The sequence below is a fragment of the Lissotriton helveticus genome, chromosome 10 (assembly GCF_964261635.1).
Source record: "Lissotriton helveticus chromosome 10, aLisHel1.1, whole genome shotgun sequence".
Taxonomy (NCBI): domain Eukaryota; kingdom Metazoa; phylum Chordata; class Amphibia; order Caudata; family Salamandridae; genus Lissotriton; species Lissotriton helveticus.
The window spans coordinates 157,291,768-157,319,072 of record NC_136071.1 but is presented as its reverse complement, the minus strand read 5'-3'; the positions used below and the strand labels follow the sequence as shown (position 1 = coordinate 157,319,072).

At 50.7% G+C, this 27,305-nt stretch overlaps 1 protein-coding gene across 1 annotated transcript in view; it reads right to left on the bottom strand.

Moving 5' to 3' along the window:
• BRAT1 (BRCA1 associated ATM activator 1) overlaps window positions 1–27,305 on the bottom strand; it is a 220,436-nt gene that overhangs the window by 88,465 nt on the left and 104,666 nt on the right. Inside the window, exons 6-8 of the mRNA XM_078662694.1 lie at window positions 24,702–24,821; window positions 21,644–21,735; window positions 13,747–13,868 (exon numbers count right to left, since the gene is read on the bottom strand). Of these exons, the coding sequence (XP_078518820.1) occupies window positions 13,747–13,868; window positions 21,644–21,735; window positions 24,702–24,821 (334 nt within the window). The remainder of the gene's footprint in view (window positions 1–13,746; window positions 13,869–21,643; window positions 21,736–24,701; window positions 24,822–27,305) is intronic.

The following is a 27,305-nucleotide window of genomic DNA, read 5'->3' as shown; positions in this document are numbered from 1 at the left end:
GGGAGAGCGAGGGAGAGAGAGGGAGAGCGAGAGAGCGCGAGGGAGAGAAGAGAGCAAGAGAGAGAGCGAGGGAGAGCGAGGGAGAGTTAGGGAGAGCGAGGGAGAGCGAGGGAGAGCGAGGGAGAGCGAGGGAGAGCGAGGGAGAGCGAGGGAGAGGGAGAGCGAGGGAGAGGGAGAGCGAGAGAGAGCAAGCGAGAGAGAGCGAGGGAGAGCGAGGGAGAGCGAGGGAGAGCGAGGGAGAGCGAGGGAGAGCGAGGGAGAGTTAGGGAGAGTTAGGGAGAGTTAGGGAGAGCGAGGGAGAGCGAGGGAGAGCGAGGGAGAGCGAGGGAGAGCGAGGGAGAGCGAGGGAGAGCGAGGGAGAGAGAGCAAGAGAGAGAGCGAGGGAGAGCGAGGGAGAGAGAGGGAGAGCGAGAGCGAGGGAGAGCGAGGGAGAGCGAGAGAGAGCGGGGGAGAGCGGGGGAGAGCGGGGGAGAGCGAGGGAGAGCGAGGGAGAGAGAGGGAGAGCGAGAGAGAGCGAGAGAGAGCGCGGAAAGAGCGAGGGAGAGCGAGAGAGAGCAAGAGAGAGAGCAAGAGAGAGAGCGAGGGAGAGTTAGGGAGAGCGAGGGAGAGCGAGAGAGAGAGAGCGAGAGCGAGAGCGAGCGAGAGAGCGAGGAAGGGAGAGCGAGGGAGGGAGAGCGAGGGAGAGCAAGGGAGAGCGAGGGAGAGCGAGGGAGAGCAAGGGAGAGCAAGGGAGAGCGAGCGAGGGGGAGCAAGGGAGAGCGAGGGAGAGCGAGGGAGAGCGAGGGAGAGCGAGGGAGAGCGAGGGAGAGCGAGGGAGAGGGAGGGAGAGGGAGACAGAGGCCGAGGCCGAGGGAGGGAGACAAAGGCCGAGGCCGAGGGAGGGAGACAGAGGCCGAGGCCGAGGGAGGGAGACAGAGGCCGAGGCCGAGGGAGGGAGACAGAGGCCGAGGCCGAGGGAGGGAGACAGAGGCCGAGGCCGAGGGAGGGAGACAGAGGCCGAGGCCGAGGGAGGGAGACAGAGGCCGAGGCCGAGGGAGGGAGACAGAGGCCGAGGCCGAGGGAGGGAGACAGAGGCCGAGGCCGAGGGAGGGAGACAGAGGCCGAGGCCGAGGGAGGGAGACAGAGGCCGAGGGCGAGGGAGGGAGACAGGGGGCGAGGCCGAGGGAGGGAGACAGAGGCCGAGGGCGAGGGAGGGAGACAGAGGCCGAGGGCGAGGGAGGGAGACAGAGGCCGAGGGAGGGAGACAGAGGCCGAGGGAGGGAGACAGAGGCCGAGGGAGGGAGACAGAGGCCGAGGGAGGGAGACAGAGGCCGAGGGCGAGGGAGACAGAGGCCGAGGGCGAGGGAGACAGAGGCCGAGGGCGAGGGAGGGAGACAGAGGCCGAGGGCGAGGGAGGGAGACAGAGGCCGAGGGCGAGGGAGGGAGACAGAGGCCGAGGGCGAGGGAGGGAGACAGAGGCCGAGGGCGAGGGAGGGAGACAGAGGCCGAGGGCGAGGGAGGGAGACAGAGGCCGAGGGCGAGGGAGGGAGACAGAGGCCGAGGGCGAGGGAGGGAGACAGAGGCCGAGGGCGAGGGAGGGAGACAGAGGCCGAGGGCGAGGGAGGGAGACAGAGGCCGAGGGCGAGGGAGGGAGACAGAGGCCGAGGGCGAGGGAGGGAGACAGAGGCCGAGGGCGAGGGAGGGAGACAGAGGCCGAGGGCGAGGGAGGGAGACAGAGGCCGAGGGCGAGGGAGGGAGACAGAGGCCGAGGGCGAGGGAGGGAGACAGAGGCCGAGGGCGAGGGAGGGAGACAGAGGCCGAGGGCGAGGGAGGGAGACAGAGGCCGAGGGCGAGGGAGGGAGACAGAGGCCGAGGGCGAGGGAGGGAGACAGAGGCCGAGGGCGAGGGAGGGAGACAGAGGCCGAGGGCGAGGGAGGGAGACAGAGGCCGAGGGCGAGGGAGGGAGACAGAGGCCGAGGGCGAGGGAGGGAGACAGAGGCCGAGGGCGAGGGAGGGAGACAGAGGCCGAGGGCGAGGGAGGGAGACAGAGGCCGAGGGCGAGGGAGGGAGACAGAGGCCGAGGGCGAGGGAGGGAGACAGAGGCCGAGGGCGAGGGAGGGAGACCGAGGCCGAGGGCGAGGGAGGGAGACCGAGGGCGAGGGAGGGAGACCGAGGGCGAGGGAGGGAGACAGGGCGAGGGAGGGAGACAGGGCGAGGGAGGGAGACAGGGCGAGGGAGGGAGACAGAGCGAGGGAGGGAGACAGAGGGAGGGAGACAGAGCGAGGGAGGGAGACAGAGGGAGGGAGGGAGACAGAGGGAGGGAGGGAGACAGAGGGAGGGAGGGAGACAGAGCGAGGGAGGGAGACAGAGCGAGGGAGGGAGACCGAGGGAGGAAGGGAGACCGAGGGAGGGAGACAGAGCGAGGGAGGGAGGGAGACAGAGCGAGGGAGGGAGGGAGACAGAGCGAGGGAGGGAGGGAGGGAGACAGAGCGAGGGAGGGAGGGAGGGAGACAGAGCGAGGGAGGGAGGGAGGGAGACAGAGCGAGGGAGGGAGGGAGGGAGACAGAGCGAGGGAGGGAGACCGAGGGAGGAAGGGAGACCGAGGGAGGGAGACAGAGCGAGGGAGGGAGGGAGACAGAGCGAGGGAGGGAGGGAGACAGAGCGAGGGAGGGAGGGAGACAGAGCGAGGGAGGGAGGGAGACAGAGCGAGGGAGGGAGGGAGACAGAGCGAGGGAGGGAGGGAGGGAGACAGAGCGAGGGAGGGAGGGAGACAGAGCGAGGGAGGGAGGGAGGGAGACAGAGCGAGGGAGGGAGGGAGGGAGACAGAGCGAGGGAGGGAGGGAGACAGAGCGAGGGAGGGAGGGAGACAGAGCGAGGGAGGGAGGGAGACAGAGCGAGGGAGGGAGGCAGAGCGAGGGAGGGAGGGAGGCAGAGCGAGGTAGGGAGACAGAGCGAGGGAGGGAGACAGAGCGAGGGAGGGAGACAGAGCGAGGGAGGGAGACAGAGCGAGGGAGGGAGACAGAGCGAGGGAGGGAGACAGAGCGAGGGAGGGAGACAGAGCGAGGGAGGGAGACAGAGCGAGGGAGGGAGACAGAGCGAGGGAGGGAGGGAGACAGAGCGAGGGAGGGAGGGAGACAGAGCGAGGGAGGGAGACAGAGCGAGGGAGGGAGACAGAGCGAGGGAGGGAGGGAGACAGAGCGAGGGAGGGAGACAGAGCGAGGGAGGGAGGGAGACAGAGCGAGGGAGGGAGGGAGACAGAGCGAGGGAGGGAGGCAGAGCGAGGGAGGGAGGGAGACAGAGCGAGGGAGGGAGGGAGACAGAGCAAGGGAGGGAGGGAGACAGAGCAAGGGAGGGAGGGAGACAGAGCAAGGGAGGGAGGGAGACAGAGCAAGGGAGGGAGGGAGACAGAGCAAGGGAGGGAGGGAGACAGAGCAAGGGAGGGAGGGAGACAGAGCAAGGGAGGGAGGGAGACCGAGCAGGAGGGAGGGAGACAGAGCAGGAGGGAGGGAGACAGAGCAGGAGGGAGACAGAGCAAAGGAGGGAGGGAGACAGAGTGAGGGAGGGAGGGAGAGTGAGGAAGTGAGACTTCAGAGTGAGGGAGACCTCAGAGTGAGGGAGGGGGAAGGAGAGAGAGGGAGAAAGAGGGAAGGAGAAAGAGGGAGAGGGAAATAGAGTGAGGGAAAGGGAAACAGAGTGAGGGAGAGGGAAACAGAGAGGGGGAGAGGTTAACAGGGAGAGGGAAACAGAGAGAGAGGGAGACAGAGAGAGTGAGACAGACAGAGAGAGAGAGAGAGGGAGAGAGAGAGGGAGTGAGACAGAGAGAGAGGGAGAGAGAGGTAGAGAGAGGGAGGAAGAGGGAGGAAGAGTGAGGGAGAGAGGGAGGGAGACAGAGAGAGAGACTGAAAAAGAACGAGAGAGAGAGAGAGATGTGTGTATGCCCGGTCTGGTGGCTCAGTAGACGAAGGCGTCCGCTGCAGGGACCAGTGATCAACTTCATGGTACCAGGTTTTTTTGTTGCTCTAGCATCGCCCCCTCCCCTACTGACCCCGCCCCCACCGGTGCGGCCCTCGGACACAAACCACACTGTAAATTTGGCCCTCGAGAGAAAGTTTGTGAGTACCCATGTTCTAGGAAGTAATGTTTGGCAAAAGTGTGTAGTGATTCCCACGTGGCTGCCTGACGGATATCCAGAACTGGGACCCCTCTCGCCAAAGCATTATTGTCAGACTTAGCTTGGGTAGAATGAGCTCTCAGACCCTCATAGGGCGGCTTTTAAGCTATTGCATAGCAGATTTTAATGCAAAGGATAATCCATCTACAGCTGGTTCTTTTTGTTAACTGCTTTAACCTTTTTTGCACCCATAAATCCAATACAAAGTTGATCATCCACCCAGAATTATTTGGAGTGATTGATATAAAAAGAGAGAGTTCTCACTTGGATCCAGATGGTGAAGTTTCTCCTCTTCCTTGGTAGGATGAGGAGGGGCAAAGGAAGTGGGCAGTGTGATATTTTGCCTGACGTGAAAAGGTGTCATAACCTGTGGCAAAAAAATGCTTGGGTTCTAAGAACCAGCGTGTCAGGGAAGAAAGACGTGTACGGGGGAGTTAATGGAAAGTACTTGCAATTTTCTAACCCTCCTGGCAGATGTGATCACCACAGGGAAGACAGTTTTGATGGTCAGCAGTTTTAGAGGGCAGCTTTGCAGCGGCTCAAAAGGTGAGCAACATGACGAAGGTGAGGATTAAATTCCAGGTCCTAATGGGGCAGAATGAAGGGCGTAGGAGGAAACATGTTGCAAACTTTTAAGGATATGAGTCACAACAGGTAACTTGAACAGGGAAGGTTAGACGGCAATTGCAGGAAGGCAAAAATGGTGGTAAAGTACACCTTAACCATGCCCAAAGCAAAGCCTTTCCGAGCTAAGGATAGAACAAACAGCAGAACTTCAGACAAGTATGCAGACAAAGGATCAAAAGATTTGTTTACACACCAAGACACTAATCGTTTCCATCTGCAGGCTTAAATTGTTTTCAGGGAGGGTGCCTGGCTGCCAAGATGACATCTCATAACTCAGGAGGGAGATCAAAAACTGTCACCGCTCAAACGTCACACATGTAGGTGGAGAGTGTGCAGATTCAGGTGCAGGACCCTGCCCTGTTTATGTGACAGGAGATCTTCGAGGGAGCAGCCTGATCGGAGGAAAAATGCTCATGCTCAAGAGATCGGTATACCAGACTCTCTTTGCCCATTCCAGAGCCACTAAGATGACTTGCGCCTGCTTGTTCTCGGTCTTCTTGAGAACTCTAGATAGGAGTAGCATCAATGGTAAGGCATACAAGAGTACTCAAAGCCACTGGAGATAAAACAAGTCTCTGAGCAAGAAGCGCCTTGGAAACTCCAGTGACAGAGGTGCTGACGTGCATTCTCAGCAATGGCAAATAGATCTAACCAAAGTTCTTCCCAATCTCTGAAGAGACCTTGCACCACTTCCGGGTGGAGACACTATTTGTGATCCGCAAGGCATAGATGGCTGATTTTGTCTGCTCTGGCATTCAGAGAGCCTGCCAGATGTTGAACCACCAGGAAAATGTGCTGACATTCCAGCCATGTTCAGAGACGCAGGGACTCTTGACACAGGGTCGATGACCCCACTCAGCCCTGCTTGTTGCAGTGCCACATGGCGTTGGTGTCCATGAACACCCGAACTAGCCTTCCCCTGATAGAAGGAAGAATGGCTTTCACTGCCAAATGAATCACTCTCAGTTCCGACAGGCTGATGTGGAGCTCAGACTCCGCCGGAGACCAGGGGGTCTCGGATCTTCACCTCCCCCTGGAGGCTACTTCAATCTAGAAGTGACGCATGTGTCACTACTGTGAGATTTGGGCGGGGAAGGGAGAGGGGTCTGCCACTGATACAATTGCGGTCCTTGAACCACCACTGCAGAGCCTGTGCAGTCCCCCTCGACATCTGGACCAATCAGAGAGGTTCCCCTGATGCTGTGCCCACTGGGTCTTCAGGTTCCATTGCAGCGCCAGCATATGCTAATGGGCACATTGTACCAACAGGATGCAAGAGGCGATGATGCCCAATAGCCTCCGAGTCAGTCTCACAGAAATCTAGGATAGAGGCTGAAACATCGGAATCCTAGCCAGAATATCTTGAACTCGCTGTCCCGGAGGATAAGCCAAAAAGTGCACTGTATCCAGAACAGCTACGATGAAAGGGAGTGCAGGAAAATAGAAACGTGCTGCAAGTTCAATGCTACCATCAGTCTCCAGGATAGAGGGCAAATAAGACCTCAGCCAAGGTTAGCATCTTGATTTCTTCTCTCTTTTAAAGGAGTAATTGAGTGGGCGTGGGTCTAATATTGGAAGAAGGCCCTTGACTTTCTTTGGCACCACAAATATAAGTGCAGGGATAGCCACCACTACCTACTTCTGATGCAGATACCCTCTCGATGCGCCTTTGGCCAGATAAGCCAATATTACCCATTTGTCTTAAGTTATTTTCCACCATTGGTGAAGGTGGTACCAAATCCTGCTACCAACTGGGTGCCCTTGGTGGAACTAAAGAGGTTTCTGGTTTGTGGTTGCCAGGGGATGGATGGATTGGGCTGACCTCTGCCTCTGGTTCCCACAAGGCCTGTGGGAGCCTGCGTCCACAGCCACGCCTCGAAAGTACTGCGTTGCCTGCTGCCTTTGGTGGCTTGGGTGAATGGAAGTGGCTGATAGCCCCTACCATTGCCACGGAAGGGGCAGACGGTGGAACAAATCTGTCAATGAGCCTTACTGAGATCCAACAACCCAGTGGTGGCCCTGCTGTCTTTGAAGCGTTCAGGCGCCAAATCCACCTTCTCACCAAAGAGGCAAGTCCCATCCAAAGGCAAGTCAATAAGGGAGGCTTAGACATCACCGAAAATAAGGTATTCCACAATCAGGCACTGCGTTGAAGTGCCACAGTTGAAGCAATGGTTCTCCCCAGATCAGCATCGTATTGTGAACTTCGCCACATTTCTCCCACCAGCAACAGATTGGGAGCGAATGACCTGGGCTTCATCTGGGACCATAGGCAGCACTGGCCCAAAAGTATCACACACTGTATGGGAAGAACATCCCAATAGGTATGCTGTGTTTGCAGACTGCAGTGCCCGGCTGGTGGAAGAGAAAATTCTATTACCGAAGGTATCCAGCCTCTTGGATTCCCTATCCGGTGTTGTGGTAGGGAACATGCTGGGATTTAACTGGGAGGTGGAGGCCTGGGCCACTACGCTCTGAGGGGTGGCGGTGCTGGAGAGGAAGGGTGGTCCCCGGGAGCAGGGCAATGGTGGCGAGCAATGGTACTGTGCACAAAAGTGCCTGTGTAGGGCTTGCCCCAGGCCCCAAGCAAAACATCTGTGAGGGCTTCATTAAAGGGCAGTAGTTTTTTTTTTTTACGGAGTTTTATATCGCGCAAATTTGACCCGAAGGTATCGGGTATCAAAGCGTTTTACATGAGCACCAGTTGCTTTACATGAGGACACATTAATTTTTGTTATGCGAGGGGGAGGAGCTTGGCGGGCATCCGAGATGGCCGCGTGAGCGCAGCGCTCCCCGGACCCCCGCCGTTCCCGGCATAATATCCTGCATGAATCCTGATTTTTCGCGAGGATTTGTATAGAGGACGTTGGACGGATCTCCCTGGTCCTTTCAGAACTTTATTTTGACCCCGGGTGCCTGAGTTATGGTGAATTGAACTTTTGGGCTCCACCCTTGAGGTACGCCCGGGACTGGGTGAGGTTCGATGGCCGTCTTGGAGTTGAACAACAACGGCACGGGGATTGGACTTGTGGGTCCCCTTCTTAAGTTTCGGTTTCGATTCTGCCTCTGACTGGGTCATCGGCGAGAGGGTCGGGCCAGAGCTGGTTCCAGGATACGCGTCGGCTGTCGGGCCTTTGGCTGGACTGTTCTCCTACTTGGCTGCCCCTATCCTGGTGATACTCTTGTTACGGTCCTTTGGTCCCGAGGCCTCCTTTTCTGGTGCCCGGTCCGTTGACCCTGGTGAATCTCCCTGTGACGCATCTCCAAAATGGCGGGCAGAGGGGACCGGGAGACGCGCAAGACGAAGACACCTCTGCGCGGGGGTCCTTGTCCAATCCAACGTTATGGACCGTTATACCCATTCTAAGGGGTCCCCCGGAGCTGCCCTGCCCGGTCCCAGTGCATCTGACCACGTCGTGGATGCGTCGACGGAACCTTCCTTGCAGGACATCATGGGCGCCATTTCTGGCATGAGGGAGTCTATAGGCCAACAATACGAAACCTTGACCCACAAAATTGACACCGTGGCGATCGATTTGAATCTAATTCGTGCTGATCTCTCCAAAACGAACGAAAAGGTGAAGTCGTTGGATATCAAATCTTCCAGCCTCACGGCGGACGTCTCTGAGGTACAGACGGAGATTGGCAATCTCCGTAGGGTGAACGATTTCATGACCCGGCGCTTGGAGGATTTTGAGAACAGAGCACGGTGCTGTAATGTTCGCGTGGTTGGGGTCCCGGAGAACCCAGAACCCCACTCGGTTGATCTCCTGGTTGAAGACCTGATCCAGAACCACCTTTCTCCGTCTGGCCTTAGTAAATTCTTCACGGTGGAGCGTGCACATCGTGTTCCGGGGGGCCAGGGTAAGCCGGGCGCCCCGCCGAGACCTATTGTTGCCAAGCTTTTCCACTATAGAGATCGGGACTCTATCCTGCAAGCTTCACGTGTGAAGGGACCGGTGGCCTTTGAGAATGCCACGGTGAACTTTTATCCGGACTTTTCCCAACAGGTCCAGAAGCAGCGGATGGGATTTCGTGGTGCCAAGAAGCGTCTTAGGGACATGGGGATGCGTTACGCTATGCTCTTTCCGACCAGGCTGCGGGTTGAGTATAATGATCGGACTTTCTTCTTTGATCGACCGGATGCTGTGAATGACTGGCTGGACTCCTTGCCTGGCCGACCTCCTGAGACTGAGTCCGATGCCCACCCGGGCGGTGCTGAAGGTGGTGTAGAGAGCTGAACATTTCCTCTATGCCGGGTGACTTGTTTTGAGTAACTCTTCCAGGAGTATGTGCCTTTGTTCCTCTACCGCTTATCTGATTTGATGTATATTCTTTTCTCGTCACTGGTCTTGATCGGGGTGGCGGGTGGAACGGAGCCTTTCCTCCTCCGGGGTCTTTCTGTAGAATAGGGGTTCTTGGGCGACAGGCACACTGCAGGTTGGGGAGGCTTTTTAGCTTTTTGCAGGGGTGCAGGGTGGGGGGCGTTTTCTTGTTATTTGGGGGGTGGGTGGTTGGGAAGTTCGTTGCTTGTGTGTTTTGTTTTCAAGGCGACTTTATCCTGTATTTGATGATGTTTCTGGTGTCATGCTCATTGGTGGGGGGTTTTGGCTTTGTTGGGTGGGATGGGGGGTAGCGGGTTGAGATTTGTTTCGTGGAACGTTAACGGTCTGGGAGATCGTATCAAACGGAGTGTTGTGTTGAAATGTATACGACGTTTATCTCCTGATATTGTTTTCCTGCAGGAGACTCATTTGGTAGGCAATGTTTGTCATGCAATGAATAGGTGGGGCTATCGCCTCGTAGCACATTCGGGGTTCACATCGGGCTCTAGGGGTGTGGGTATCCTTGTTCGAGCTTCCCTCCCCCTAGCTATTGATGATGTGATTCATGATGATCGGGGGCGTTATGCTGTCCTTGTGGGTCGCTATGAGGGTCGTGCCATCTCCTTGTTTACTGTTTATGTACCCCCCGGTCTGCAGACCTCTACCTTTTCAGATTTGGGCCGCGTTTTGTTGGACCTCCCTGATAGTACTCTCTTTTTGGCTGGTGATTTTAATTCGGTGTTCTCCGGTCTCCACGATCGCCACCCCCTAGGGATACTCCTGCGGCCCAACGGTGGTTGGGTGGGTTTTTGGATACCTTTGGTTTGGTGGATTGCTGGAGGCTTTTGCATCCTACTCAGCTTCAATACACCTTTCATTCTGGGGCCCATGGGAGTCTGTCTAGGTTGGATTATTTCCTGATGCCTGCGGCTCAGTCACCAGCGGTGCGTGAGATTGTACACCTACCCTGGGGTATTTCTGACCACTCTCCGCTCTGGCTTCGTTTTGAGGTTGGAGTGGAGGCGGTGGGCAGAGTGGCTCCCATCAATCCGTGGTACCTTACCTCCCCCGAGACCCGCAGCCTTTTGCTTAAGTCTTTGGACGCGTATTTTCTGGATAACGAGGGGTCGGTTTCCTCAGCTGTGTCCCTGTGGGAGGCCTTTAAGACGGTGATTCGTGGGCAGGCCCTCTCCCTTATTGTTGAATCTAAGCGGGCGAGGAATATGGAGGTGGTGGCCCTTGAGGGAGAGATTTCTGCATTGGAGGAGGCTTTGGAATCTGGTGTCACGCCTGCGAAACTCCACGCCCTGGGCCTGAAACAATTTGCCTATAAATCCGTGGTCACAGATGCTGCTAAATTGATGTTTCGGGAGCAACAGGGTCGTTTGTATGATGTGGGTGACAAAGCGGGTAAATTGCTGGCATGGCTGGATAAGAAGGAGAGAGCTAATCGTGTGGTACCCGTGATTCAGTCTGCGTGTGGTGTGAGTGTGACGGACCCGATTGGAATAGTTGACCGTTTTGCTGAGTACTTCCGTGTGGTGTATACCCCTGTGTCTGTGAGAGATGTGGCTGACTCTCGTCTTCTATTGCGTGATATAGCTCTGCCCAGTGTCTCAGACTTGGATCGTGTAGCGTTGGACTCCCCCTTTACGGTTGATGAGATAACCACTGCCATCCGTTCACTCCGTTCGGGCAAAGCATTGGGCCCGAACGGGTTGCCAATTGAACTGTACAAGTTACGTCCCGACAGAGTGGCGCCATATCTTCGCGCCATGTTTTTGGAGTCCCGGGAACGGGGTATTCTCCCTTATGATCAGCGATTGGCCACGATAGTTGTTATCCCCAAGGATGGTAAACCGCGAGACCTTTGTTCCTCCTATAGGCCCATATCCCTGCTAAATGTTGAACCCAAGGTGTTGGCGAAACTCCTGGCGTCCCGCCTCCTGACGGTCATTAGTGGCTTGGTCCATCCAGATCAATCCGGTTTTATCCCGCATCGCAACACGGCTCTGAACCTACGTCGTCTCCACGGCGCGATTGCGAGGGCGGGGCTTCTGACGGAGCCGGCCATTTTGGCATCGTTGGATGCCTCAATGGCTTTTGACACTGTGGAGTGGCCTTATCTTTGGGCGGCTCTCGAGAAATTTGGTTTCGGGCCGGAGTTTATTGGTTGGATCAAGTTATTATACGCGGAACCTCTGGCACAAGTAGTGGTAAATGGTAGAGTTTCGGCCCCTTTCACCCTTGGTAGGGGGTACCCGTCAGGGATGCCCCTTGTCCCCGTTGCTTTTCGCACTCGCCTTGGAACCTTTGGCGGCTTGGCTTCGGTGGGAGCCTTCGCTCAAAGGGATTCGCTGGTCTCCGGACTTTGAGGACCGCGTTTCGCTTTACGCGGACGACATTCTTTTATATCTCACCTCCCCGCGTAAATCTCTGACGGTTTTATTTGACGTTCTCACTTCCTTTGGTGCCAACTCGGGCCTCGTTATTAACTGGGCCAAGTCCTGCGTGTATGTTCTCTCGGGTGTTTTATCCCCATTGCCTAGCAGACTTCCTATCCAGGTGGTCCAGTCTGGTTTCAAATATTTAGGGATTTTTATTACGTTGGACTCTTCGCTCCGATTTGAGCGTAATCTCCTCCCCCCGTTGCTTCGATTGCGACTGGACGTGGCCCGCTGGCGTAAGCTTCCTTTGTCTCCTCTGGGCCGGGCGGCCCTGTTCAAAATGATGTCCTTGCCGCGGTTCCTCTACGCGCTCCAGAACTCCTATGACGCTATCCCCAAGACCTATTTCCGTGAGATCGAGAGACTTCAAAGGCAATTGATTTGGGACGGGCGTCCACGTATTGCCCTCGCGAAGCTTACCATCCCTTGGTATGACGGGGGCATGGCGCTCCCCGACATCAAGCGATCTTATTGGGCATCCCAGCTGTCTGCTATTAATCACGTGATGTTTTCACCGGGTCGAAATCCTGCATTCGAGATGGATAGACTCCAGCTGCCGGGTGGGGACTTCAATAGAGCGCTTTATTCCCGTTCAGCCGGGCGCCATCTTGTGGGCCCGTCCAGGAGTGCAGTGACTGTGTGGCGGGCCGCGAATGTGAGTTTGGGATGGGAGGATCGAATGACGCTGGCGACGCCGCTTTATGCCTCAGAACGTTTGGGGGGGTCTCTGGTCTACTAAGGGCTTCGACCGATGGGATATGATTGGTATAAGTAGGGTGGGGGATGTATGTTCGAAAGGTAGTGTTAAGTCGTTCCAGGCCCTCCAGGAGGAATATGGTTTGGATGGTAGGGAATTTTTTCGTTATCTGCAGGTCCGACACGCCCTCGCCTCAGTCTTGACTCCTGATGAGGCTCTGCCCGAGTCTTCCCCCCTCGAAGATCGTGTCCTTGATGGGCACCTGCCCGATAGCACTATTTCCCTGATCTATAAGAAGCTGATTAATAATCGGGCGGATTTATTGGTCCGACTTCGGGAGGCTTGGGTCGGCGATGGTATGGAACTGGACGACGAGGATTGGCAGTCGGCACTCTCTTCTCCCAAGGAGGTTGCCATTCCTGCCCGTCTCCGTTTGGTTCAACTTAAAATCCTTCATCGCGTGTATGTCACTGGTCCGCGTCTGGTAACGATGGGCTTTTCCTTGGATGGGTTCTGTAAGCGTGGTTGTGGGTTGAGTGCTACCTTTTTACACATTCTTTGGGAGTGCCCGGTTGTGGTGGCTTACTGGACTGCTGTGCTTGAGGTGATGGCTACTGTGACTGGTGTTGCCCTGCGGCCGGAGCCTCGACGATGTCTGCTGAATGTGTGGGAGCCCACTGACTACTCTGTGGCCCAGACCAGGTGGGCTACTTTGGGTTACATGGTTGCGAAACGTGATATTGCGCAGCTCTGGGGCGCATCCAGGCCCCCTGAGGTCTCGAAATGGGAGGACAACATGGACTGGTCCATGTTTCGGGAGAAGACTGTTTATGTGGCCAGGGGCAGACCCAGGGCGTGGACGAAGATTTGGGGCCAGTGGAATGAATATCGTGGGGATATCTGTACACCTCCCCTGGTTGGCACTACTGATGTTGTCCTTTCTCCCTAGGCGAGCGTTCCCGGAACCCTTTCATACTGGGATTTTTTTCTTTGAACTTCCGACTCTCCCCGCTGCTCCCCCCCCCCCCGACCTTTTTGGAGCCTAAGAGCTCTTGGTGGGTTCTCCTGATTGTAGACCATCCCCTCCGTCCTGTGGGCTGACCTTGATTACCGTGCATTCGCCTTTCTAGTGTTTGTTTTTCTTTTTGTATAAATAAAATTCAATATGCTCTGTGACATGTTGGGAGTAATGCTTTGTGCTGGATTTGTGCCTGACTACGGGTGTACACTTCTGATTACTGCCTTGTGCCTTGTTATTAGCGGCCAGCCCGTGAGGTTGTAGGCCCATTCTTGTATTTTCTATGCTTGCTCAAATAAAGGTTTTTGAACAAAAAAAAAATTAAAAAAAATGTTGTTATGCGGGGGGAGATTAAGTGATTTGCCCAAAATCAGAGGATGATGTACGTCCTTGCCAAGACTCGAACCCGGTTCCCCAGATTTGAGGTCGACCGCCCTAGGCGTTAGGCCAACTCCTCTCCCCCGGGGTTCTGGGGATGATACCTTGGGATGAAGCACCACTGTCAAGACATTAGTTCTGTCCTCAACCATGGGCAGCATTAGGTCCAGGACCTCCGCTGCCCTCCAGGCAATCGTCGCAAAAGAGGCTACTATCTCTGCAGTCACTGTGGGAGGAGAGAGAGGGCTATTATCTGGTGAGGTATCCAGACCGCTGGCATCAGCCAGGTCCTGGTACCAGATGCCATCAGCCAAGGACTCTGCTAAGGGGTCGGAGGAGCAGTGGATCCTCTATAGGGGCAGAAGAGCGTTGGCCTCCTATTTTGAGATGCCACCCCCTTTGAGAATGTAATTTTCTGTTGAATATTTAAATTCATGTGTGTAGAGTTGGCAACACAGCTGGGCAGGGCTGCTGCAATTACCTTAATTGTTGTCAAATGACAACAGTGAGGGAGGGGGTGTAGCTGTTGCCAAGGAGTGGTGCCTGCTGTACTGTATAATTAAAAGTGCACATGACAGGCTGACCGGTCTATGGAGTTGGCCGGTCTGACATGCTTACGTCAGGCTTTTGAATAAGAACCCTCTCTGCCTTGAGAGCACTGGGCACACTGCACTTATATTTCAGGATAAAAATAGCAAAGCTGGGTCACTGAGCTGCAGTCATCGTCAATCACTAGTCTTGAAATAAAAGTTTAAAAAAAATATATATCACTTTATTCAATGACAAGTTTATGATCAAATTAAATATGTTCCAAGAGTCATGATTTACATTTTCTAAGTGCTTTCATATTGCATTAGTATATTTGCTCACCTTGAGGAGACTCGAGTTGCTCGTACACTTGGTCAGGTCACATAATCGAGCAATGCATGCCCGTTAAGCTTTAGCAGTCAGTCCTCCAGTCTTGCTTGCCTCACTCTCCTGCCAGTCATTTTTATGACATTGAAGGAAACACAACAATGAAAGGAGTGTGCAGCCCCACAAGTCGGACATCCATGCCCATACTAATATTATAAAGAGAGAGCCCAAACCTTTGAGGCGGGTAATCTCAGTAACCACAGCACCAATCACAACACCCAATACAGCGTTGGAAAGGGCAGTTGCAGCAGAAGGACATAGGCTACGCAAACGGCCACCATATACATTTAAAAGGTGCCAGCAAAGTAGTCCCTTGTGGGCGTGTCTGCGTTGTGCTGTGGGCGAGACTAACGCTGGGGGGGTGTGGTACGGCCATCACATCGTGGGCTGTGGGCGTGTGCTGGGGGCGTGAAACGCTGGGGGCGTGTTTCCGCCCTTCATGCCATGCGAGTCGTACATACAAGCACCAATTACTTTGCTGCGCAGCATCAAGGGGCACGCTGGGGGCATGAGAAACGCTGGGGGCGTGTGTCCGGCCTTCATGCCATGTGAACACAATTGCGCCGCATCAAGGGGCACGCTGGAGGCGTGAGAAACGCTGGGGGCGTGTGCAACTTTCCGCCCTTCATGCCATGCGAGTCGTACATTAATCAGAAGATCATCTGCTGTGGCCGTGTGCTGGGGTTGTCACAAACGCGTTCAACTGAAGGCCTGGTAAGTAACGTTACTACAGCCTCTCCTGCGCGCTGTTACTGAACTCTCTCATTCAACGAAATTACACGCGCCTGCTACCATCAACCAGGACTCTAGTCGGGCTCAGGCGGCGGATCAGTACACTAATTACACGGGTCTGATAACATCACCCAGGCCTGCATCTGGCCCTCAAACGGGGGAACACGCAAATGAGCGTGTCTGTGGGGACAATTACTGCAGCCTCTCCTACTCGCTGTCACTCAACTCTCTCATTAAACGGATTTACCCGAGGCTGATAACTCTCTCATTCAACCACATTACACGCGCCTGCTAACATCAACCAGGGCTGCAGCTGGACCTTCTCCGTCCCTATTCTAATGAAACAAAAAATGTTGTTGGACGCGAGATTTTAAAATAAATTGCCCTTGCCAAATACACACATTACACACATTCTATTTCATACCCGGACAACGTCGGGACGGGCTGCTAGTATCATATAAATAGAATCAATCAGATGATATCTCTAAGCACCTTTCTTTATCCCCTTGCGCGCGCGCGTCGGCCAACGGCTGTCGCGAGCACTACCTCGGTAATGCTGCGCACATCCGTTGGCAGACGCGGCCTAATAGAACTCCCGCACCGCGGCGGAATTTGCGCCGTGGTAAAGGAGTTATTTAACAAACAGGCCAAGGCTAGATAGTATACAATGAACTGTGTCACTATGTTAGTGTTAGAAAGCCTTAGGGCCTGATTACGATCTTGACGAATGGGTTACTCTGTCACAAAGGTGTCGGATATCCCATCCGCCGAAATATAAATCCTAAAGGATATAATGGGAATTATATTTTAGCGGACGGGATATCCGTCACCATTGTGATGGAGTAACTCGTCCGCCAAGATCGTAATCAGGCCCTTAATTTCTCAGCTACGCTGCTTAAGACCAAGGTTTAGGGTTATTTTTTACCAGCAAAATAGAAAAGTAAAATGTGATGTGTGAGAGAAAAAAACGAGGCGGGAGCTGCATGCACTTAGTCAAATAAGTAACTCTTTAAAAGGTACCACCACACGTGTCATTCGAGTCACACTCCCATTTCAAAGAATTTCAGATTGATTCAGCTTTAAGAAATAGCCATTTTAATTTTCTTAGTGTTTTGTTAAGGTTTCCGTTTCTTATGTTCATAAATTCACAAAGTGATGCTTGCCTTTAATTACATAACTTCTACTGGGAGCACACGCCATTGTAAAGTCCGGCAAACTAACTGCTTGCCAGCGCAAACTCTTATTTAAAAAATTAGTGCCAGGGCAGTGCTACCCCAGTGCTGAATTTGTAAAAGATTAAGGGCCTCATTAGGATGGCGGTGAATCCGCATCCTCCAGGCCGTCGGAAACAACCACCGGCCCGGAGGATGCGGATTCACCGCCGCGGCCACATCAAACACCCACCGTCAGATTAGGATGGCGGTGGGAATGTGGTGGGACCAGCGGCGGACGGCAGGCCCGTCCGCCGCTGATCCGCGGGTTTTGCCGGGCCATTTGGTGGCGGTGTCTGCAAGACACCGTCAGCCAAATTAGGAAGCATGAGTAAACATGCTTTTCCGCTGCGGTTTTTCCGCCGTGGAAAAGCATGTGGACCTTTGCTTCTGCGGGGCCCTTGCGGGCCCCCAGGGCAAAGGGGGGGGGGGTGCACATGGGGGTACCTATGGTACCCCCCTGCATTTGCATGCACAAAGCGGCAGGCACCGCACGGTGCCTGCCGCTTTGTGCATGTAAATGTGAAACATGCTTTTTTAACCTTGCGGCGGGTGCTGCTTCAAGCAGCACCCGCCGCAATGTTAAAGATCCAGGATGTGACCGCCAGGGTGGCGGTCACATCCTAATTTGCATGGAGGGACCGCCGCTGCCCATGTGGACGGTCCCTCTTCCTCTGGGGTGGCGGACGGACGCAGGTCTGTCCGCCATCCTAATGAGGCCCTAGGTGCCAGGGACCCAAAGTTTTGCTCAGAAACTTGCAGCCAGCGCTACTGAATATTGGTGTTATAAATACCAATACTGTGTAGGCCTGATTCTGCCTCACGCCTCTTTAATCCACTACCAGACGCTCCCGGACCATTTAACTCATTAATTCAAGTTTGACATGTTTTTTCATCGTTCTCTTCTATTTCTCCTCCTTTCCCCGTGTGTGTTTTTCTCTCTCTTGCTCTGGGTCAAAGTCAGATGAGGAAAAATGAGTGCCGGTCTCCAAAAATAAGGGCCAGTGGTTCCCCGTCTGCAACCCCTGCTACAAATTCAGCACTGACTACCCCCTTGAGTGTTGGGATTTGTTAGTGCAGACTCCACCAGGCGCTGGGATAAAATAATGTGCACAAGTGAAGAAGTCCGCACAGACAGGGGGTTGTGACTACTGTGTTGGATCCATTAGCCACTTGACAATGGCAGGTGATGGAGAGAGATGCAGAGTCCCTGCGGGCTAATTTTCTTATGAATATATGTGCTGTAAAATGAACCTCTATGTGCTCTGATTTTCAACACTGTGTTGGGAGAGAATACCCCAGTGCCTCCTTGAAAGTGCTGGGCTGGTGTGCTTCTTTCACTAAATCCAATATGGGGTATGCATTTATGTCACACTATTTTTAATTTGTACCGGCCGCCACTGGGTTGGAGTAGCCATAGCGATCTGCAAATCCAACCCCCTTTCATGCTCCTCAGTGGGCCCTTCAGGTAAATAGGTCTCCATCTCAAATTCCAGTTGGGTGATCCTGCTCGACTCCGGTCCGGCTCCGAATCAGAGTTGGGAATCACGATGGGTTTGGCGTCAACAGGGAACAATGCCTCTGGAACGGTCCCCAATGGAGATCATAAACTCACAGCGGTGGCCCATCTGGAACCACCAACGGATCCCGAGGTCTGACTGACACCGTAACCAAACTGACTCTGCTTCGGCGTGACTCTCGTTCTTCAGATGGTGTCCGGCTGCTGAACACGCCATATCTGGTTTGTCATCACACTCTATTCCTAATATTGCTCATTTTTTATCATTTCTTTCTTGCGGTTATCTATCCCTGTTGGTAACAGGATGCTTCATTCACATATTTATTTTCTACATTTATACACGCTGTGTACCGGTAGTTGTGTGTGTTTTATCCTTCGTTTTGAGGGTCGTCTTAGGCAATTACAGATTATCAATAGCTCCAGGACACCCTGTACACTTAAGCAACTTTATATCCATCAAATTTAGAGTTCTTATCTATAGACATTTTTGGAGCGCTATTCCTGATACATGACAAGTGCTTTTGTGGCCTTTCCTGCCGTAGGCACGTCTGTGCCGAAAAGCTTGTAGAAATGCATCTGTTACCAGGCCACTGATTGCTATTCAGTTGTACTGATCCTTGTGCTACAGACCAGTGCTCATTTGATCTTTATGGAATATTGATTATATATCAGGAAATACAAGATATTATCAGTCTACCACAATTGTGTTGTTTGTGTCTCATCTCTGTACCGGTTTTTAATGTAGAATATTTTTAGAATGACTGTAGATATGACTGAAGGATGAGTGTGAATTATACAAGTCACTGTTTGAATAAAATTATTTTTGAAATAGTTTATAAAATGGTGTTTTTGTCCCTATATGTTTATTTCAAGTTACATTATGTCAACTTTGTGTACATTTGAGTTTCCCCCAGGTATTTGCACTCTGACGGTAACCAAACCGCTGGCAGAGCCTCAGTCGAAGGTCCCTCTAAAGACATGGGGGACGGCCGCCCAAAAATTAGGCTCATTGCCTCATAGAATTAACTTTGTTGGGCGGGGGTCGCTCTGGGAAACTGAGAAGCGCAGAGTGGACTCGGAGTAAGGGCTGGCTGCATAGGAACCACCAGTTAGTAGAGCCTTGATTCGTGGCATTCCTCCACTGTATTGTCTGGAGACTGTGAGTGATGTGGAGTAGCCTAAGAGTGCTGTGACTTATTTGCCTTCTTATGGGACTTACCAGAGGGGGTCCTAGATTAAGAGGACGATCGGCACAAGTGACTCCAGGAGCAGTCAAGTGACCTCCAACGAGAACGGGACCCAGAGCAGCACGGAGAGCCTTGAGGGTCATGGTCTGGCACTCAATGCAGGGTGAGGCGTTGTGGTCTCGCTCCAGACCCAACAGACACACCAGTGAGGGTCCATGACCGACATTTGTCAATGACAGGTGCCGCAAGGCTTGAACCCAGTGGGTTTCTTCAGGACTTCTCCAAAAGATAGGAAGAAAGGCACATTAGACTTTGACAAACGTTGAAACATCTAGTCAAAAAATTACTGTAGGGAGCCTGTGTGGATCCTTGTTGAAGGAACTAAGGTCTGCACGCTGGGGTGGGACCTAAATCAACACTGCACATGTCACTTCCAATGCGGAGGACGAAATAAGGAGCCGAATGATGCCACTTTCCAGCACACAAAGGGATTGTTAAATAATTTCTAGATTCAGTGCAGACGCCTGCTGAATTTTCTAAGGTATGCAATCCGCAGCTATAAGTCTCTATCAGGTGCCTCTCTGCAACCGCCCAGTTGACCTGCTGCAACTGAACCTGCTACTGGACCTGCGTGAGCCATCCTGGCCTTTGTTGGAGAGAGTTCATGACCCCAAGACGTGCCTCCCAGGTCCTATTCCCTTGGTATGCCATCAGTGGAGCTCCTACTTGAAGGAGAGGAGTAATCCTCAGGTTTGTGGCTCTTCTCAATGGCGAACAGGTGCGTTTGTGATGCCAATGTGGCGCTCCAGTGAATCAAACTGTTCATGCTACAAGCCCCCACAAGCAATGCAAGATCTGCACTTTGCGCGACAGCAGTGTCAGCCTACCGTGACCGCCAACGAGAATCTTCAGCAATGACCGTCCACGACGCTGAACAGGAGTTTCGCACTATAGCGAAGACCACTCGGCCTGCTATACAGAATAAATTGATGAACATCCATAACCTCTCCCTGCGCCCTCCTCAAGTGCAAAGAACGGAGCTCTTTGCACTTGACTTTAGAAGGTAACTTTTTCAGCTGGACTAACCTGGTCCCTGTGCCCAGCTTCTGCTCTATTGCAGTCGGCCTGAACTTGTGACTTTCACCTGGTCTCACAGGACCACAAAACTATGAATGTTGCTTAGTGCTTTTAGATGTTATACTTACCTGAAATCTTTAAAATTGCAAATCTCTAGTTATACTGATTGAGTTTTTGTTGTTTTAATGTCAAATAATTTCTTACATGTTACTTTATTTGTCTAAATTGGTGTGGGATTTTTCTTGATTTGTGTTTTCACTTTATTACCTTTTAAGTGCTGCATAAATACTTTACACATTGCTTTTAAGTTAAGACTGACTGCCAAGCTACCAGAGGATTAAGCAGAGGTTCATTTAGGGACTTTCTGTGGTCCACCCTGACAAGGATTGTGGCTCCTGCTTGAGTAAGGTTTCACCCCTCTCAACCAAAACTTATCAAAGGCATTACATAGTTGTGCCTGCTAGCACAGCTCATGCCTTTAAGACATAATTGATTCTGGACCAGGCAAAGAAATAAAGCACACTCTTTCACTAGGATGACATAGGATTTCTCGAAGAAAGGGTGGTTAGACCCAATGTTCTGAACTGGAGGTGAGGGTACAGGGGTTTCCTGCGGACTAGTGCCATTACAGAGTCAGGTATCTCCCCACAGAATATTCAATGTTGCTGTTATGGCTAGAAGTGTGAAACAGCAGAAATCTAGAGCTATGCATGTACTTCTCTCAGTGCCGCCAGTGATGAACCAGAGGTTTTCTCAGGGAAATGCCGCAGCCAACTTTTAGGTGATTTTTCTAGTCATTTCAACAATCTTCTAATCTTTCTGCCAGCCACTATTTTCGAATAGGCACCCATGATGATGTGGTGGTCGGTTGTTTTATCTAGTAGAAGAACTACTTTTATTACATAGTGTGTCCTAACATGGCCCACTATGCAACTGCTCCTCAATAATTTCATAGCAGTGGTGCCAGGACATCACCTCTATCTGCTACACCTTTCACCACGAATTCAACCCTCACACATCACTATACATCCTTGACTCATCAAATTCAGCAGAACTCTGGCTGGAACATGCTTCCTTCTTCGTTGCACTCTTTTCCAGCAAACCTAGCACTAAATATTCAGCAGTATGATCCCAACATTTCCCCTCCTCTAAACCCGACCAAAACCCCAAAAATTAGAGATTAGAGACTGAAACATATAGGAATTCTCATTTATACCTTTTAAACCATTTGTGAACTTCAGTTTGTAGAAATACAAGGTGTGTTTGATGCAATCAGAAATTTCTACATTCCAATATTGTATACAATCACCAATTGCTGTGGTTCTGTTGTATTGTTCCAACACATCCAGTCAGTACATACCTTTGAATTCCAAGTCTACTGTGCTTGCTTTAAGAACATAGTCCAAAGGCTGCAGCAGGACACTCAAGGACTGCATATGAATTACCTTTGGACTTGGAAAAAAAAACAATACGGTAACTGCAATTTCTTTTGGTTATTCGGCCTAAATGATCAACTGATTAGTATAACGTATGATATCATGGTATTTTATGATATAAAACATTCACAAATCATAGAAAGTTCACAATCCTGGACTATTCAGTACAAAAGCAGGTTAGGTTTCAAATTAAGTTTTTTATCTAAAAAATACCTCACATTTACATTGCTAAAGCCGAAGAAACAGTTCACATCCACATCTCTGAAGCCAGGGAAACTAGTCGCTGGTAAGGACCCATATGTTGCCCAGCTTTTTTTTAAATAGGATTGAAATCTGAAATCATGCTCAACACTGTCCCAGAAATTACTTCCTGAAATTCATCACTAAAAAACACACCGCTAAATGGAGGGGTCTTGGTAATCATATAAGTGAACAGGATCAAGCAGCCATTTCAGGATTCCTACTTCCAGTGATGAACTTGAAGAGGACTGTACTAGCCGTAAGGTGCGCTTGTGATCTTTTCTATAATCATCCATTAAGCTGAAAACACCATATATTACAAATGACAAAAGGCATACTATACTGCCAATCTTTCCCACCACCCATATAATCATCCTGCTTGTAGCAGTCTGTGATATGAGGCATTTTCACTAGGGCTTAAGGAAGTCGGTTGTTAATCAGCAGTATCACTGGTAGGTACTGTCATTTACCACAGAAATACTTGGGTCTTGGTCTAAAAACAAGTTACCCCCTTAAATTCCCTTGACTATATAGGGCTAATTAGGTCAAGTAGTCCAGGATGCCTCTAGGAGACAGCATATTAAGACACAGTATTACAAACAGATAACCCACAGGTCCATGTCCAATCAAAGATCTAACTTTTAAAAATGAACAAGTCTTTATTTGCTAAAACAACCACCAACCATAAAACAAACCAATAGGCACTAGCACCTTATGGGGCAGAGATACAACAGCAAAGAGCAATTGCACCACAGAGTGATACAATTAGGCCTATCAAACTGTGGCAGCTGGTCATTATATATAAAGACTTTTTCGTTGTGCCTCAGCTGGCCTACATTCATGGTGGAAGAGTCAGTAAGCGTGGGCCCATGCACCCCAAGAATCTGTTAATAACTCTTTTAAGTGAACTGCCTTAAATATTTTAGCTGAACTGGAAGTACATCAACAATAAAATGAGGGTTCGAGAGTTCCAAAGAACTAGTCGAGAATCAAAGTTCAATCGTCCAGTTAAATGCACATAGTTGCTATGCTCTGGTATTGGTAACCCCGATAATTGTTTTTTTAACACATCTTTTAAGTTTCATATGTCGTAACAGGGAAATCACTGTACCGGACAATAGTGGACATAGCCTGACCATGCACACCCTTTCAGGATAAATAAATCAAGGGCCATAAAATCAGGAAGTCCAGAAAAGTATAGAGGGCATCTTTTTCCTTCAGAGGCAACATCGTGCTTGTAACCAGAGTGTACATTTGAACATGCCGCTTCCATTTTTGTTTTCTTCCTTCTCTCCTTTAATATCTTTTCCATATTTCACTCTTTTGCTTCATAGGCAAAATAAAGCAACACTTTTTAACTTGACGCACCTAGTCTAATGGTTTATGTATGTGCTAATGCAGGCCATGACCAGCCGCTGTTACTCCATTAAGACGGAGGTGTGTCGCCTCTCCCACCCACTGCTGCAAGCACAGCAAACGTGAAAAATAAATTGGTAATACAATGATTCTGTTACCACTTTATTGTTTACAGCTCCCAAACGTGCTGAAGTTTATGAAGCACAGTGTGACAATATCCCTACTGCCTCCAGTTCCGCTATTTGAAATGAGCCCTCTGTCGTATCATTACTATGTAATCCTGCTACTTCTGAATGAACTCCCTCATGTTTCATTCAATATGCAGTATAGTCTTTTTCAAATACAGTGGGACAGTGTTACTATACTGTACATCCTATTTTTGTCAGTATAGTTCTCCAAAAGAAGAAAAGCCAGTGAGCCATTCGCCCATAAGAAAGCTGCTCCCTATGCATCACCAAGCCACTCTTCTACCAGTAACTTCCCAAATGTAGGTATTTGTAAATGTATTTGAGCTTCTAAAGCGCACTGCTACCCGTCCGTAGGTTTCCTGGCGCTGTATAACTCTGGGGAACCCGTCCTGGCTTTCCCTGTGGGATGGTCCCTGCTGGGAGTCCCCAAGGTGGAGCCAGGCATCCCCGGAATTGATGGGGCCGTTGTGGAGATTAGGCAAGCTAATGCCCAGAGTTGCCGAGTGGAACCCCTGATTAGAGTAGGCACCGAAGCGAGAATTATCGAGTCCGCTGACGTAAGTCCACGACCCTGCCGCGTCGGGAATTGGTCCCGGGCTGACTTCTGCTCCCGGGTCTGCCGCCTCTAACCAGTGAGCCACACTACTCCAAACGCATCAGCAGCTGTCGCTCTAGCAGCCAGGGACCAGGAAAATTCAGAAATGGTCTAATGTAGAAGAACCCAAGCAGGCCGCTCACTTTAAAGCCACAAATGACCATAGCAGGAGGGTAGCTCTCAGGATGCCTGCCATCTGCGCAGGAGACCAATGAGAATTGACTAACTCTTCCAAAGTTTCCTGGGGATAAATGAAACTCTAGAGGCCAGTAATTTACCTGAAGTAGTAAGAATTAAGTAAATTCTCTTAAGACCATACCAGAATCTACAACACTCATTCGCCTCCTACTAGAACAGATGAATCGAGTTTTGTTAGGTAACATATCAGCGACTTACTACAATTCAGCAGATTTAGATAGTCTGAATGACAAGACCACAAGATCCTAGACTCCCACAATAATATATAAATTAGATCCCAGGCCCACAATTGACATAAAGTTAACATGTTAAAGCTTTAAAGTGCTATCGTACATTTATCACCTATAGTGTTTTTAAAGTTGGGCTCATGCAGTTGAAAACAACTTACTGCAATAACATATTTACCAGCTAGGTAGCCTGAGCACTCCAACAGCCAACGGAGCAGTTTGCAGGGGGCTTAAAGTCCGCATGGCATTCGTCAATAAAGTCCAAAGTGGGCTTGCAGTACTACTGAAGACAGGAGATCTGTAGAGAAAAGAACACTGAATAGCTTAAGAATGTACATTTTCAACAATTAACTAAGCACATGGTTCATTAATAAATGAATGCATAATGTGCAGCCTTATGAATATGTGCACCTTTGAATATTTGTCACTGAAGCACTCAAAGTTACTGTATGGCTATACAGGAATAAATTAACATTAAGCCACAGCGACGCTTCGAGCTTTTTTGGGCTTAAACACAAATAACAGGCAAATAAGGGATAGAAGCACTTGGACAGCATCACTACCTGTCGGGCCTCACAAGGGCTTCTGTTGTTTCACCCATGGAGACAACGTTTTAATAGCAATAGTCGAGGTAATTATGCTGGCCTTTAGTTTCCTTATTACAGAAGGAACTAAAAGCAACAAACAGATTGATATGGCTAAATGATAGACCTTTATCATGAAACAATTACTCTTTCTCTGCCAAATCTGCGTTCCCCTACAGTAAAGGCATCTTTGATTAACTTATAAAATGTCACAGGACTGAACAAACTGTAAAAATAAATTCACAATGTCTATTATAGCCTTATAGCCCACCGTAGAGGGCTATACCGGCTATTAAAGGCCCTCTCCAGTCGGCTTGGGCCTTTAACAAGGGAGAGGGACTTTAATAGACGGTATAGCCCAGCTACGAAGGGCTAGAAGGCTATTGGAACATTCTGCCACTAGAGGGCAGAATATTCCACAAAAAAAACAAAACAAAGCCTTAGGGGAGCGCGAGGGGATTAGAATCCCCTCAGGCTCCCTGAAGCCTTTGTTCACAGCCAAAACTGTGAACAAAGAAACATTGGAATGTTGGGACTCCAGGCTTATACCAGCCATTATAAGCTCAGAGCACTCTATTGTTTTCAATGGAGCTCCCAACATTCCAATGTTCTAATTTAGATTAAAGGGCAGGAGTGACAAACGGAAAAAGCACATTTCTTCACATCGCTGGAACCAAATGAGTGTTCTAACTACAGAAGGAGGGGACATTAATTACCATGTGGTCCACAATCCATGCATGTGTCAACAAGCATATAGCGAAAGAGGATATTCACACAATCCTAAAACATTTCTGTATTTAGATACGGAAATCTGATCCGCCTCAGAAAAACTGGGCTTAACAGCACCACAAGATTGCCAGGACAATGATACTTGTGAATTCCAGAGATCCTCCATAAAAGAGATATTACAAATAATAAAAATCCGTTTGTTTTCAGATTTACTTATTTTCTTAGTGCTCTCAGCAAATTTAAGTCTTGGTCATGACTAATCATTGCATCCCTCAGTTGGTAGGAGTACATCCTGGAAAATGACAATAATAAGAGCCGTGTAGATTTTACCTCTCACTAAAGTATTTCAGTATGAAAGATACTTTTTACTCCATTAAAATACGTCACTTGAGGGTAGTCCAAATTGGCCATAGGAGAATGGAGTGGCGCTCGAATACAGTATTGCAGTTTACTATTTCCCCACCGGTGGTCCTACTTACAGACTTAACATTACGTTCTTCCATTTGAGAATCAACAGAAGCCACCTACAGGCGTTGAATCTCCACATTGGGCGAAGAGCGTTATTGAGGACGCCCCACGCAGAAGGATGGGAGCGTGATCGGAGATGCCCCTTGGTAAAATCCTGATGCATTACACCCACAGCAAGTCATATGCTGGCAGCCAGAATAGATCAATTCTTGATTAAGTTGTATGGGCTGCAGACAGGTGTGTATAGGACTGCTGCGTGGGGTTCCATGAATACCAGGCATCACAGAGGACCATTGAATATGCCAAAGCATTAAGTTTTGCACAAGGGTCAGCCTGCTCGGTCGTGGAACATCTAATGTGTCAGGATCGTGTTAAAATCCCCGCCGATTATGGTCATCCCCAGAGGGAGGGCTGCCACTAAGGATCGGAGTGTGTGCAATGTGGGTGCATAACAGGAAACAAAGTTGTAGTGGGCAGCCTTCAAGCGTATCCCAAAGCCGCGATATCGCCTCTGGGAGTCTGCATATATATAGTGGATACCTTCAGTGGGAAGGGTTTTTGTAAAAGAATCACCACCCCTCTCGAGCATCTAGAGTAGTCCGCATGATCCACACAATCGTACCCAAATCGACCTAGAAAGGGACATCGAGCTCCCAGGAATTGCGTCTCCTGAAAGAAGACCGCCTACGGTCAATACCTCTTAATATATATCAAAACCGCTGACCTTTTAATGTAGTCCAAGAGCCATTTTCGTTCCAGGAGACAACTCTAACCATGCGGATAGGTGTTACAAACATGTATTACATAAATATATTTTGTTTTTATATATGATTTTTAGATGGTGCACAAGCACCCAACCACCCACGCAGTAATATGGCACCTTCCAAGGAACTGAAGCATTGCACTGAACAGTGTAATTAATAGGCACTTAAAAATATTGTATAGTCTAACCAAGATGAAAAGAAGAACAATAACACAGGTGATTTTACAAAATAATGGCA